Below are 15,607 nucleotides of genomic sequence, written 5' to 3' on the forward strand. Positions count from 1 at the left end.
GTACAGATGTACCTAGAAATGTGTATGTGTATCTCTTACTTTTTCCTAAATCCCTTTTCTTTTTTTTTTTTAAAGATTTATTTATTTGTGAGAGAGAGAGAGAGAGAGAGAGAGAGAGAGCGCGAGGCAGAGACACAGGCAGAGGGAGAAGCAGGCTTCATGCTGGGAGCCTGACATGGGACTCGATCCCGGGACTCCAGGATCGCGCCCTGGGCCAAAGGCCAGGCGCTAAACCGCTGAGCTACCCAGGGATCCCCCCTAAATCCCTTTTCAAAGGATTTTATTTATTAATTAGAGAGAGCGTGCATGAGCAGGGAGGGGAGCAAAGGGAGAGGGACAAGCAGACTCACCGCTGAGCACAAGCCCACTGAGGGGCTCGATCCCACGGCCCTGAGATCGTGACCTGAGCCAAAACCAAGAGTTGGACACTTGACCAACTGACCCACCCAGGCACCCCTGTACCTTCCTTCCTTTTACACTGAACAGTGACAAACGGTTTTGGTTCCCTGCTAGCTTTTTCCACTTTGTCTATTTTGATGATCTATTCGATACTTATTATTAGCTGCATACTATTCCGTAAAACAGATGTTGTGTCGATTTTACAACCAAAGAGAATAAACATGATTCCATGAGAGCTTCATGCTGTGATAAGCTGAAACTGTAAGGCTCTGCTGCTGGCCAGCAGGGATACCAGCTCTTTGTCATCCTTTGGTTTTCACAGCGAAGAGCCATATGTGACGGGACCTGGATTTTGGCAATAGAGAGCACATTGCAAATCGCCTATGCGGGGACCTGCTTTTTCAGAGAACCCGGTGCTGACATAGAAGTAGGAATTATAAGCTGAGTAATAGCTAAAATGTATCTTTAGGGCAGTTAGTAATCATTTTTATGAAGGAACTCTTTGGTACTGACATCTGAAAGTTAGCCTAAAATATTTGTATGAATGTGCATATTTTAAAAACCAGATGTCTTTGTGAAATTGTAATATTACAACCATTCTGTGCATTACATTCTCTGTAAGAGGTACTGAATCTATAAAACCTCAACCCATTTGGATGTCTTCCCTACGCAGATGTAATTGTTGCCAGGACATCTCCAAGATGGTGGTGTTGATTGTAGTGCTCAGAGCTAACACAGAGGATGTTTAACCAGTAACTAGACCCTAATCTTTACGTTGGGTGTTTTTTTATGAGGCAGGAGTCTAGTCAGTATTAAGTTATAGTAGTTTGTATCATTAGTTATTCTTCATTTTACTGTCCTTTGGTTCAACTCGTTTTATTTCACTTGGAGACATTAACCTATTCCGGTACCAAAAATCAGTGGATGCTGTTATGGGTTATGCTGTCCTGCCAGCTAACTTGTCTTTTGTTTTTCAGGACCAGTAGGCTGCTGGATTTAGTGTGTGTGTGAGGTAGGCTTCAAGCAGAGAAACAGAACCAGTAGGAGACAAGTAAAGAGATTTCCTGCGAGGACGTGGCTTTAGTGATTAGAGGGGCAGGTGAGGCAAGCTAGGTGTCCGTGGGGCAGGCCATCAAGAAGGGCACACCCCGAGTTTCAGGCCTGGCGGAAGCTGTTCCGGACAAGTGGAATTTCTTCTTCAGAGGAGCCTCAGCTCAGCTCTGAAGGCCTTTCAGTGGATTATCAAAGCCCACCTAGATTATCAAAGAGAATTTCCCTTGTATGAGGTCAATTATGGATTTTAATCATATCTGCTAAATGCCTTCACAGCTGTGCCTAGGTTAGCATTTGATTGAATAGCTGTGGACTGTCGCCTCGACAAGCTGACGCTTAAAATTGGCCATGACAGTGATTCTCTGTTGCTTGTTAGAATTCTTCTGCTTCTAGTGGTCAGTTACGCTGCCTGCCTGGAGCTACGGTCAGTTGGCCACCTGCTCTCCTTTCTCATTCCCACCCCTCCTGCAATGAAGTTAACTTTAGTAACTTACCGCTGTGTCCCGAGCAGCCTTGCCTCTGCTCCAGTGCCAGACATTTATTTTCTCTTTTTACCCCCCTTTGGTTTTACATGAAGTGTATTTTCTCATCTGTGTTATTTGTCTTACCAGGACAGAACATTCCCATTGTTTTCTTTATTAGCTAAAGTTACAGATCAGCTTGGCACCCATTCCAGCAGGAGCTTAATTCTCAAAGACAATAGTTGCAAAATTGGATGCTGCTTTCCTGGCTCCTAGTGATTGTCATTGTTCTTTGTCGCCCTGACTTGGGGAAATGCCATATTGGAGGTTTGATAGGACTAACACAGACTAAAAAAAATCTAATTGCTTCTCTGTGTTTTGTGCTCATTCCTCAGAATAGCTCCCTCCCAGCTTCCAGAACATTCTCTTTCAAGACATTGCCCTTTCATGTTGAATGTCCGAAGTTACAAAATTCCATTATCATTATCTGAAGAGCAACATTTATCAAATTTGATTCTTTTCACATTAGAAAATGTTAAAGCATTGTAAGAAAGTTGCTACAAGTGTGTCCTTCACCAACTAACCCAGTGTTTTGAATTTGTTATTATTGAATTATTAAAGTCTTTGTTTCTCTAGAACTTTTTCTAATTGCCTGTGGAACATTTCAATATCCTCATTCCTTTATTCTGTCCTTTTACATTCTAGAAAAAGGGGATGCCAAATTTTAGCAGTACTAGATAAGCATTGAATTCCAAGAGGTCAAAAAAAATGTTAATGTGAGTCACTGGCAAAAAGGTCCAAGATTTAGCTGTAGCTACTTATCTATGATTAATGGAAAAGGACTTTTTTCTTTTTGGTGTTTTAATGAGTAATAACATGGTCTGATGGAAAAAATTTGTAAGTATGAATTTAAATCCGAGTGTGCAGAGGCCCAGAATGTCCAGAGTCCAAAAGCACAGACCGAGAAGCAAAGTACAGCAGAGTCTGTTATCTGTCCCAGTAAGGGGTATCAAATATGACCTACTAATCTTCAAAAATTTGTAAGTTTACAAAAATGAAAATTAAATAAATTACCTTGTCACCATCTGCATTCTGATTATCCATTGCTGTGTAACAAATCACCCTAAATTTGGTAGCTTAAGACAACAACAGCCGTTTAATGCAGTTTCTATGGGTCAGCGCTTCAGGAGAGCCTTAGCAGGCTGGTTTCTGGTCTCATGTAGCTGCAATCAGAGAGTCAGGTGTTCGCCTCATGAGGCCAATCTGGGCTGCCTGACAGCATGGAGGCCCCACAGCACTCAGACTGCCTACGTGATGGCCAAAGGCATCAGCTGCAAGTATTCCAGTGAGCAAGAGGGAAGTTGCATCACTTTTCCCAACTTGGCCCTGGAAGCCACATCGCTTAGTTCTGTTGGCTACAGGTGAGGTACAAACCCACTCAGATTTAATTGGAGGGTACTGAACTCCATCACAATTGTTAGTGGAATGACAAGATTCTGGGAGAATACGTGGGGGCAGAAGCTATTATTATGGGCATTTTTGGAAAAAACCATTCGGCATGGTCTGCCCCCTGGCTGCAGTAATTCACATCTCTCCTACAAGCAGATATGCTCTAGCACTTCCAAGACCCTCGGAAGCCTCTGCCCATCATGGCTTCAGGCTCAGGTTCAAAGTCAAGGAGCTGGTCATCTGAATTGGGTCTAGGTAAACAAATAAGGCTCCTCAGGGCCAGTTTTCTTGGGTGTAGCTCCTTGAGGACTGTTCTCTGTTCTCTGCCAAAGACACACCCAAAACATAGTAGGAGGACAGGCATTTGAAAGGCCTGCCCCAGAGGGGAAGAATCAGAGACACACAGGTCCCACAGCGATACTAGGATTGATTGGCCAGGTCCAGATTACCAGTTTCTGTCCTCCTGTTCTCTGTGACTCTTGGTTCCAGTCTGTGAGCTCTTGGTTCTGCTCTTTAAGTCAGCCTTCCTTTTTCTTTTTTTATGATTTTATTTATCTATTCATGAGAGACAGAGAGAGAGAGAGAGAGAGAGAGAGAGAGGCAGAGACACAGGCAGAGGGAGAAGCAGTCTCCATGCAGGGAGCCCGACATGGGACTTGATCCTGGGTCTCCAGGATCACGCCCTGGACCAAAAGACGCTCAACCACTGAGCCACCCAGGGATCCCCATCCTTCCTTTTTCATAAGAGAAGTTAGCATTTGCAGCTAAGAAGCCTCAGACTGCTTTCTGCCCATAAATTTTGGGGATCTGAAGGCTCTTCTCATTTTGTAATCTCTGTTTCTTTTAGTCTAACTTGGTAATAATTTCATAGTACAATTATGGGTCCTGTGGGTCCTGTGAATCTTGATGGGTTCATGGCAAGAGCCAAGAAGACCCAAAGATGCGTTGTCTGCCTTGGAGTCCCTCTGAGACTGCTGAGGGACAACCCCCATAAGGTTCTCAGAATCCTTGTTATTTAGTGCGGAGTTTCTGTAAGGTACGCTCTTGTTAGATCCTTAGAAGGCCTTAGGTCTGTTTGTCTCAACAAAGTGTCAGGCAGTCACACTCTGGATTTGATCCTTGCTGGGAAACCATTTCTTACTTTGAGAATTGCTTGACATCAGGAGAGGCTGGGAGTGAGGAACGGTTTCATATGTACCAGTGTGTTCCTTAGCTCATCTCTCTGCTCACATTTTATCAGGCTGCGAGCAGAAGCCAGGTGTCACTTTAAGTGTGCTGCCTGGAAATCTCCTTAGCTAGATCACTGACTTCATTAGGGACGTTTCCATTTCCCACGTTACCGTAGACAGCAGCATTGCCAAACCCTGTCCCTATAGAGCGGGGTCCTCTCGCCCTCTAGCTTCCAGTAACACTGTCCTCACATTCCTCTGACCCCTCACTGACAGCCTTCCTAAAACAGCAGACTTTTCATGATCTTGCACCTTTTTTTGTGCATCAGGAATATGGGAAGGGCTCATTGTGACTCCGGGTCCTTGAGCGTTTGCAGAAGCACCTGTGCCGGGGCCAGGCCACCAAGGAGGCTGAGCAGGGCACCCCCCCCCCCCCCCACCAGGGCCTGAAGTCACTCACTCTCACGGGGATTCGTTGCCTGCCACTAGGGGCCGGAACAATTAATGATATTATTTTCTTTTTGGCCTTGGTCACCCTCCCGTCCCAGTCCCTCTCCTGCTCCGCTCTCAGGAGTCCAGATTTGATCATTCTGCCTCCCCCGTGCCCACTTGAAAGCCTGCTGTGTTTTTCCATCGTGTGAATTCCAAGCCCTCTGACTTGCTGTTCAACAGAGGGTGCAGACGCACAGGCCAAATTTATCCCACAGACACATCGCTTTTAGGCTGTGCAGGGGAATTTTTTTTTTTTTTTTTTTTTTTTTACTTGACATACTTGTTAACATTTTAAAAAATCAAGAGCTTTCACCTAAAAATCCAAATTATCTGCTTCTCTGGAAGAATTCAAAGATCTGGCTGCACGGGGGCTGCTTCCCTCAGCAGCATTCCGCTGATGCCAGGCGCTCCCTTTAGGTGGGACGGGTCCTCTCCAGACCACCAGGCCTCACTGGGTCCGCCTTCCCTTCCCCGCCTGCCTTCTCTAGGCCTTCGGATTTGCCGCTCCTACTATACGGGTTCTTCACACAATTTTTCCAGCTTTAATTCTTAGCCATTTCCTTAAAGCCAACCCCTAGGCCCCAGGACTTCATGACCCAGCCACATCACATGAGTGGGGAGACCTCGGTAAGTTCTTACCTTTCTCCAGGTAGAGAGAGGTCTCTGCTTCTCTGTTTGGTGAGCTCTTAACTCGCCTTCACCAACAGGTCTCTGTGCCATCCCTCAGCAGACACCATCCTCTCTTCTGCAGCCCCACGGTGCTCGTATCTTTCTTGGGGCAGGCACATTTTATTGACATCATTGGCTTTAAATGTCTGTCCACCTGTCTGGATCGTGGACTACTCCATGGTGTAGAGTTTTATACAGTTTATCTTTTGTCTCGAGCTTGCCATCTAAGGAGGTATTGAATAAAACTTTGCTGACTGAATGAATACATTAGTGATGCTTTAAAAAAAAAAAGGGCTAAGGCTGGGTCTCTGTCCTGAAGGAGTACAAAGTTTGGTATGTCGTCCACTGGATGTAGTACAGAGTAGGACAATATATATATATTTTTTAAGTTTATTTATTCATGAGAGACACAGACAGAGGGAGAGGCGGGCTTTAAGCAGGGAGCCTGGTGTGGGACTCGATCCCAGGACCCTGGGATCACGCCCTGGGCCAAAGGCAGATGCTCAACCACTGAGCCACCCAGGCATCCCAGAGTAAGACAATATAAAGTTGTGGGCACAAATACCACTTGGGGAGAATTGGCTAAAGCTCCTTGGATTCGAAGAAAGGAATAAGAGAACGTAGAAGGGCAGATCAGGCCAGGGTATGTATGTAATGACATGTAAGACGGTGGAGTCCTGCAAGTATGTAATTCTTGTGTAACTGGATTGTGGGGTGTCTTAAAGGACATGGTGGGAAAGAAGTCTTGGAAGGGTCTTTTAGAGCTTGGGTATGGAGAGACTTGAATATTTAGGAATCTGGACTCGTTCTATAGGCAGTAGTGAACTCTTGTCAGTATCTTTGAGAGAGCGCTAATGTGTGACTAGTGGCAATATGAAGGATAAAATAGGAGGTTAGTGGCCAGGAGGTTGATAAGCAACTTGTTTTAACAGGAAAGACAACAAAACCAACTGGAAATATAAAAAAAAAAAAAAAAAAAAAATTGAAGGAAGGACCTGGTCAAGCCCAATGGCAGTGGAGGAAGTATAATTTGTAGAATAGAACATTGGATAGATTTGGGTTGTGAGAAAGATGAAATCTGTTAGTGATACCACACCTGTCACGTCTTGAGCGTGTGTTATATGCCAGACATCATGTTAAGAACTTTATATGACTGTGCCCCTTGGCCAAAGCGATGGGGAGGGGGAAGGGAAAGGAATTTCAGAAGCGCTATTTCATTTTAACTCAAAATGGAATTTTTATTTTAAATTCTTTGTATTTGAAACAATTTATAGGAAACATGGGCCTTATGAAGCCACCACAATCTAGTGACTGCTACATGCAGATAGTTTCTACACACAATTTCTAGAGCGAGATGCTTAGTAGAAATAATACATTTATCTATTACTGCTCTGGGGTTAGAATGTGCAAACAGAAATGTAAAGTAGACCAGTACTTTTCTATCTTTCACATGTTACTTTTCTCACATTCTATCAAATAATGAAGGTTCCAAATCGTTATAAACAAAGTGAATGATTTTTCAATGACATCTGTGTTTACTATCGATCTACTGTCATATTAGTATTTACAGAAGTTTGAGAACTTCATTCCATGCTTTAACTGGCAAGGATGTATATTTCCGCTTTACAGAAAAGCAATCAGGTGTGAAATTCTTGATCCTGTCTACAGGATTTATCAGACATTCCTAATTGTAAAGGTGACTTGAAAATAAGGGAATGCTTTATTTTCCAGATCTAAAGATTAGAAAAACAAGGGTTCAGGTGCCTTTGAACATATTGAACACTTAGGGACATAGATGAAATAAAAAAAAATCTACAGATAAAACATATGTATGTAGCTATGTTAAATAACACATTATACAAAACATTTTTATTTGTAAATACATCACTTGTTTTCCTTTCTTACTTTGTATGAAACAATATTATTTAGTCTCTTGGCTTGCAGTATTGGCATCAATCATCATGGATCAAATGTTTGCATTGCCTGACATGATTTTTCAGAGGTTACTCTTCTCACTTTTGTGTTTAAAAAAAAAATAGAGCACTGTGTTTCCTTATGACGCTTTTATAATAAATATTATCCCAAGCTGTGTCAGTCTGAGTAATATGAAGATAGTTGCCTCCCTTACCTTTACCTCGGTTGGCATGAGTTTGGTATATAAAAATCAATGTGTGTATTTTAAAGATGTGTTGTTTTTAAAAATGAAACTTAAGAGGCCTGGGTGTAGAATGGAGATATTTGCCGTTGTAAAATAGCTATTCCCAGGAATGACTACTAAGCTCACATGAAATGTCTTGGTCATGTTTTATAACCTTCCCCTAAGATGAGGCTTACCACCTGTGGTGTGCTGTAGACACGGACAACATTTCGGCAGTGAAGCTGGGGAGGGTGCAAATCCTAATTTGTACTATTTTCCAGTAGCCGTTGTGTAAATACCCCCTCGGGAGCCAATTTTACGTGACCAGTGCCAAGTCGATTGTCTTGCAAACTTTCTGAAATGTTACCGGCGGACTCTCATCAGCCGCTGGGAGCTCCATGGCTCCCTGGAGATCGAGGGGACGTTCTTACCCCCGAGAACACTTCGACGACAAGACCGAGGGACGACGTTTCCGGGGTCATCAGCTTAGATGAGGGCGGGGAGGCCGTGCCCCCTCGAGGGCACAGAGCAAGGAGCAGCGGGGCGGAGTCGGCTGTGGCTAGGGGAGCACTGGGGCACCAGGGAGGAGCCCTGCCTGACGCAGGTGTGAAGTCACGGTCCTTGGGGGAGAGGCAGGAGAGTTTTGAATGTGTTCCTGGGGGGTGTAGAGGAGCAGGGCCTGGCCGGAGGGTCTGGGGGCAGTGAGCGAGTGTGGAGATCCACGAGGAGCACGCACGCAGGAGGCCTGGGCTTCCCGAGGAGCAGGGATCCACTTTCCCACGCACGGAAGGGAAGGAGGCCACGGCTGGGGGTGGGGGGAGCGTGAAGGAACGGAGTGGAATCGTGGAGAAGGGCTGGGTACAGGCTGGGTACAGGCTGGAGGGCCTTGGCGCTCAGGTGGCCGGTGGGGCAGTTCGAGAGGACCCCTGGGAGCCGCAGCCGCAGAGCCCGGCTCTGCAAAGCTGGGGTCAGGCCCTGCTTCCCCCGCTGCGTGGCTGGGGCCAGGTGTCTCACTCCCTGCACCGGAGCCTTCCCTCCGAAGAACAGGGAGTAGGAGGGCTCTCGGCTCACGAGGCTGCCCTGAAGATGAGGTCAGTTAGGGGGTTAAAGTGCTCGGAGCACAGTCCTACCTGATATAAATAACGGCTGGTGTTCCGGCCTGGGGAGAGGGAAGGGCTCCCGGGAAGCCATCAGCACGGCGCTTCTCCATCCTGGAAGACGGTAGGAATCACCTGAAGCTCTTGCTAAAAGGAATATTCTGACTTGGTGGGTTTGGAGCGGGGCCCAAGATCCAGCATCTCTAATAAGCTCCCCGGTGATGCTGTTGCCGGTGGTCCAGGGACCAGGCCTTGAGTGACAGGGTGGTGGCAGGACTGATACCCCACCTAGGAGTGGCCAGCCGCCCTCTGTAGTGGCACCGGGCAGCATCGCTAGTCCCCATTCACTCAGGAACGAAGGATGGGTATTTGGACTGAGCCCCACTCCCGGCCTTCCTCCCACGTGTGACTGGTCCAGGAAGGGGGTTGGGGGTGGAGTACAATAAGTGCGCCATCAGCGAAGTCAGCTGTGAGCTCCAGACCCTATAAGATAGGTGTGAAGCCTGGAGGGGCTGGCGGAAGAGGCAGGGGAGGGCCGAGGGCCAGAGAGCACAGTGAGGCCAGGTAGTAGGTGTGGGATGGAGGTGTCAGGTCATAGGACACCTCCATCAGAGTATGGGGGGGGGCAGTAAAATATCTACTGCTGAAACCTTAGTCTAATTTTATTTTTTAAAAGATTTAATTTATTTTAGAGATAGAGAACACAAGCAGGGAGGGAGGAGGAGAGGGAGAGGGACAAGCAGACTCTGTGCCACATCAGAGCTCCACGGGCGGCTCGATCCCATGCCCCTGAGATCCTGAGCTGAAATCAAGAGTCCGATGTTTAACCGACCGAGCTACTCAGGTGCCTCTAATTTTATTTTTGATGACTTCTCAGCACCTCAAAGACATTGTAAACAGCAATTAATTACAAACATTTTTAATACTTCCAGTCAGTAGGATTCCTGATAAGGGAAAGGTTACTGGGGACTGCTTTCTACCGTGTTGGGATCACTCAGGTTCAGGCTGTGGTGAGGCTGTATGTTCAACAGGTGGAGGAGAAGTGGAGTGCAGGTTTCCCACTGGTGGAGAAATCATTCCAAGGAGACGCTGAAATCTCCCCTCCAGGGAGAAGTTAATGTAGCAGTGGAAGCAGCTGGCAGGGGCCCTGGGAAGAGGGGCCAGGCAGGGCAGGATTGGACAAACGCTGCTAAATTTTGGGTTTTCTTTGGGTCACATTCATCCTCCGTTAGAGAAACCCACTTTAATTTCTAACCTGTTCAGCACCGTGTCTTGATACCTTATCTGCTGACGGTCTTCATCTGTCCTTCATACCTTCTTTGCTGTTCTGTGTCAGAGGCCAGGTGGCCACGGGAGAGGTTATAGAGACCCTGGGTCCTGATTGTTTATCCAAAGCTCCTGTTCAGAGGGACACGGCTGGGAACACTGGTCAGACTGCTCCAGTGACTTCCCCTTGTTGCTGCCATTCCCTGTTGCAGGCTGCTGCAATCCAGCTCTGCCTCCCACGTGGGACCCTGTGGCCACCAGAAGTAGCCCAGGAGCCACGCGGTTTCTGTCTGAACCTGACTTCTTTTCTGGTGGGAATCAGAACTTTGGTTCATTTTTTTTTAATGGATTTTTCAGGGGTGCCTGGGCGGCTCAGCGGTTGAGCGTCTACCTTCAGCTCAGGTCATGGTCCTGGGGTCCTGGGATCGAGTCCCACATCAAGCTTCCCACAGGGAGCCTGCTTCTCCCTCTGCCTGTGGCTCTGCCTCTCTCTCTGCGCTTCTCATGAATAAATAAAATCTTTTAAAAAATGGATTTTCATAAAGACAGGGTTTCAAGAAAGGGAAAGAAAAATAACTCTTTTCAGAGGCATGACGTATCAGTAGAACTGCTCAACTATATTTTACTCCCAGTCTTGGGAATAAGTGTTATAGGTAAAACCTTGTCTAATCTCACTGTTGGACCTGAGGAATTTGTGGGCTTATGACTGAGCTCATTTCTCTGAGAAGCATTGCATTCTTTTTTTTTTTTTTAACCCCCAACTACCACCTCTTGGCTTTACTAAGTGATTAATTTGTTTAACAGTGAAAGCAGTGCCACCGTAACTCCCATCCTTGTCATTGCAGGAGATGGGGAAGGACAGAAGCCTTCACACGTCTTTTTTTGGAAAAAAAAATTTTTTTTAAGGTTTTTATTTATTCATGCAGAGAGAGAGAGAGGCAGACACACAGGCAGAGGGAGAAGCAGGCTCCATGCAGGGAGCCCGACGTGGGACTCAATCCTGGGTCTGGGCCCTGGGCTGAAGGCAGTGCTAAACCGCTGAGCCACCCGGGCTGCTCCCCCACCACACACACACCAAATTTTTTATTTTGGAAAATACTCATTAGTTCCTAAATAACAAGCCCATTTGTTAAACTATGTGAAACTTAGTTGCTTTGGCTCTGGAAGGTTGAAGTTGTTCCCTGGAGTCCCTGCAAGGATGTACCTTTGTGGAATTGCTTTCTGGTCTTTTCTGTGGAGGTCAGTGTCCTATAAATATACCATGAAACCGGGGTTTCAGATTATGCTGCAAGTTCTTTTCCTTCCAGTGAAGCGAGAGGATGCTCTTAACAGATCTGTATTCTTATTCCCGCTGCTCCTATACCAGTATTTTCTGCTACATAGATTTTATAATGTTTTCGTCTTAATTTCTACATTTATTTGTTCAGTATTTATTACTTAAAGGCCCAAGCCACCATTTCTTTCAGTGTCTGAGGCTATAATCTTAGACATTTTGCTTTATCTTTGTCTCCTCCAGCAAATAAAACTAGGAGGGAGACAGCCAGGGTTCTAAAATAAAATAGAAGGTGGCCGTTTTATTGTCTGTGGTTGGCTCCTGCTTGTAGAAACAAAACTGGCAGATCTTGTAAACAGAGAGAGGAAAAAGGGCATAAATGAAATTTTAGGGTGTGAAGCTGCACTATCTCTGTTGTGAGAGAATTTCCTTGGTGTGATCTCTTAGTACTGAATACTAATTCGTCAACCATGCTTGTTTTTTGTGGTTTCAGTAAAGGTAGAGTTCTGTTTCTGATGTATAATTTTCCTTGTTTTCTCACCTCTTAGTTGAAAGTATGTTTTATAATAGATGTGGCTTTAAATTCTTCTAATGCAGTCATTAAACAGATTTCCCTCTTTTGCTATAGTCACGAATACAGATGTTTTCCCCTCCATGTTGCTATCATCCTGATTGGTATTGTTAGGAAAATAATTTTATCGTATTTGTCAACAGAAAATTATTTTCCCTAGGGGCACCTGGGTGGCCCAGTTCATTGAGCGCCCCAGCCCTGGGTTTCTGCTCATCTGTGACCTCAGGGTGGTGGGATCCAGCCCTCTGTTGGGCTCTGCACTCAGAGTCCGCTTGGGATTCTCTCTCCCCTCCCTCTACCCCTTCTGCTTGTGTGTGTGCACTCTTGCTCTTCTCTCAAAACTTTAAAAAAAAAAAAAATTTCTCTTTCTCTCTCCGTTTCTTTGTAGTTTTAAAGAGCAGCCTGTTCTGAAAGTCTTGAAGTGCATTTCAGCATTTTTTCCCTACGTTACTTTGCCAGCATCTGTTAGCACATTAAAATCACTATCATTAGGTCTTTTCCAATGATTCAAAAAATGTAAATGGAAAAAATATCTTATGTCAAGCACAGAAGGGGTTGTTTCAAAGGTGAATTGGTTTTTTTTGGAGTGGAGAGAAGCTTTTTTTTCTTTTTTTTTTTTTTTAACTGAGCATAACTGTTTGCAGTTATGAAAAAGAACTTTTTATTTTTTAACTTTCCCTGTTGGAGCTCAGATCTTCTAGACCAAGTGGTCAGGCTTGGTTTTACAGGTTTCACATGATAATGTCTGTAAGTCAAGCCCAACCCCGAGCCTGCATTGATTGTGAATGGACTCTGACTGAACACGTGTATAAATACTTACTTTACCCTTAAGGCCTTGGTACTTCCCTCAGGATTAATGAAGCTCCCATGATATAACTAGTTTCTATTATGGAAAATAGTGTTTTCTTCACTCTGTAGTCTTCCCAAATCTTCACAGGATGTTTTTATACAACTTCAGTTTTACAGTGATCATTAATGGTGTAGGTCTTACATTTGAATGGGAATTGGAAGGCCTTTTTTCTTGCCTTAATTTTGTCCTTAGAGCCGAATGATCTCAGTCACATTCTGGGCCTTCATTTCCTCATCTGTAAAATGAGGGGGTCAGACTAGACAGTCTCCAAGGTCTCTTTCCCCTTGAAGTTTCTCTGAATCAGTGGATCATTGGCCGTTATGTTCACATGTTCATCTGCTACATTGATTTAATTACGTCGAAGTCCATTTTTTTTTTTTAAGGCGAATTACTTTGGTTACAGGCCTTTCCTTTTAAAAGTTTTGCTTTTCCAACCATACCAGGCATTTGGAAAGCATACCCCTGAATCACATCTCTATCTTAGTTCAAAGAAACTTTGAAATCCTCGAGGAAGACTGATATAATCTGTTCAGATTATCTGGCATAGCTGCTGATTATCTTGCTGTGTTTCTAGCAATCCTCCAAGTCTCTCAAGTGTTACAAGGTGGGTTAAGAATAGTCTGATGCTGTTTTGTTTTGCTCAAGTAATTTAAGCAGAATCCTAGGAAAAGAAGTGCGATGTCAGGTTCTGAAAAAGAGCAAGGTGGCCACTGAAGGGTGTTTGCTTTTTTTTTTTTTTTTTTCTGACGTAGGTTTTAGATCGCTGATACACCCCTAGACTTGTATGCTTCATTAGGCTGCCTGATGCCCCTGCCTTCCCTCTGTCAGCAGTCTGTTGCTCGCTTGCATTTCCTTAGGCAGTCTTGAAGCCGACCACATGGCCTTTCATGTGTAGTAATTAATGAAGTGTTGACGTTAACTGAAGCAAAAGTGAAAGATGGGTTTGATCCCGATGCCTGATGTGCGTGGTGTTCTTCCAAAATATTTTGTTCATGTGTGTAGTAATGCATTTCAGGAATATCGTATCTTTAGAAAGAGGAAGCGTGTGGGAGTTTGCGAGCCGTGTGGTCTTTTTGGGTACTAACTGCTATCCCCGAATTCCTAACCAGTCAGGGTATTTTCAGGATAGGCGTGTGCTGTGTAATCCACGTAGCAGTGCCAACGAGCGCTGTTTGTGTTCAACTAGTGAAGAGTTGGGCGGGTGTGTTTTGATTCAGGTGAGAAGAGTTCCTGGGTCGAGTGGTCACCTTCATAAAACCGAGGACGGTGACTGGGAGTGGAGTGACGACGAGATGGATGAGAAAAGTGAAGAAGGGAAGGCAGCCTTTTCTCAAGAAAAGGTAGGTGACCTCGATGATGGTGAGCTAACCTGCGCACGTTTTATTGTTTTACTGGTGTGTGAGTGTATTAATGGATATGCAATTGTTTTACAGTCACGAAGAGTAAAAGAAGAAAATCCAGAGGTGAGTGGTGGTTATTTATTTTTAAATATTTGGACCAACTGACCCCCCCCCCCCGACTCCCCTCCACTGCCCCTTGTGATGTCAGAGTGTGATCCATTTGGGGAAGAGACTTCAAAATTTTATTCTCATGGAGTAGCAGAAGAGAAAAGGCATGTAGACTTGCAGGTCCTGATTCTGTCTGAGTTACTTTTGGGCTTTATAAATTGGGACGGATGATTTTATTCTCTGAGCCTCAGTTTCCTTCTCTTGTCAGATGGTGATGATCACACTACTTTTAAGTTGCTGTGAGGTTTACCACAGTTATGCACATAAAGCGCTCGCTGGGTGCTCAACTTAGTACTCGATTGATCTCAATTCTTCATATTACTGTCATTTAGAAAACACAGTAGGTGTACAGGCAAAATCTCTTCTAGATTCTTAGTACAATACGGCAGATATAAAATGGTTAGAAAAACAAAAAAAAACAAAAAAAATAAAATAAAAAGGTTAGAAACTTCACATTGACTCTGTTGGTCTTGGCTTTACCGTCTCCTGGGTAATTTTGTAGGCAAGGAACACTCCTTAGCTTCCCTTTGAGAACTGGTCATCTTTTGATTAACTTTATTTCTTCCATCTGGTTAATTATCCTAATACTAATGATGACTATAGTTCAAAAGCCTTGCTAATTATTTTAGAGAAAATTTGAATATATTTAAACAGTTCCAAATATTTTATAGACCTAGCAATTAATGTGTGCCTTGCAAATTCTCATTAAGAAAACAGAAGACTTTGGGTTACAAAATGATATCCATCCCAATTTTTTTTTTTTAATTAGCAGACATTTCTTTTTGATGAAGTGAAGTAAATCTTCCATTCCACACTAAGGGGCAGTAGCCAACTGGACCTTCTGAGAAGAGCGCATTGGAGCCAGGAGCCACTGTTTCTGTTACTCCGCCCTCCTTCTGGTCTCTTCATCTTTCCTTTCCCACCCATAGGCCTTCCCTAGGGATTGTTCAGTCGGCCTGCCTCCCATTATTAACGGTCCTTCAGTTCCTCTTTCTTCCTGTGTTTCTCACAAGAATTAACCTTTTCATTTTATACATAAAATATGTTTCATCAAGGAAGTGGTCCCTCTCTGTTACAAATGGTGGTGATGAGCTCCACAAGTAGGACCCAGCGGCTACACACATGTGCTGGTCTTTAGAATGATCTTAGCCAGGTATCCTGATCTCTGCCCTCTTCCTGCCCACTTTCCAATTTTACTTTCAGTGAAGTGCAG

The 15,607-nt window shown here is 44.6% G+C and overlaps 1 protein-coding gene across 11 annotated transcripts in view; it reads left to right on the forward strand.

The window, feature by feature from the left end:
• STK39 (serine/threonine kinase 39) overlaps window positions 1–15,607 on the forward strand; it is a 315,389-nt gene that overhangs the window by 177,995 nt on the left and 121,787 nt on the right. For 10 of the 11 annotated variants that reach the window (XM_072810941.1, XM_072810948.1, XM_072810950.1 and 7 more), the window contains exons 11-12: window positions 14,104–14,226; window positions 14,320–14,349. In XM_072810941.1, coding sequence (XP_072667042.1) covers window positions 14,104–14,226; window positions 14,320–14,349 — 153 coding nt within the window. The remainder of the gene's footprint in view (window positions 1–14,103; window positions 14,227–14,319; window positions 14,350–15,607) is intronic. The other variant, XM_072810942.1, reaches the window with a different exon arrangement.

Source organism: Canis lupus, chromosome 34 (genome assembly GCF_048164855.1).
Source record: "Canis lupus baileyi chromosome 34, mCanLup2.hap1, whole genome shotgun sequence".
Taxonomy (NCBI): domain Eukaryota; kingdom Metazoa; phylum Chordata; class Mammalia; order Carnivora; family Canidae; genus Canis; species Canis lupus.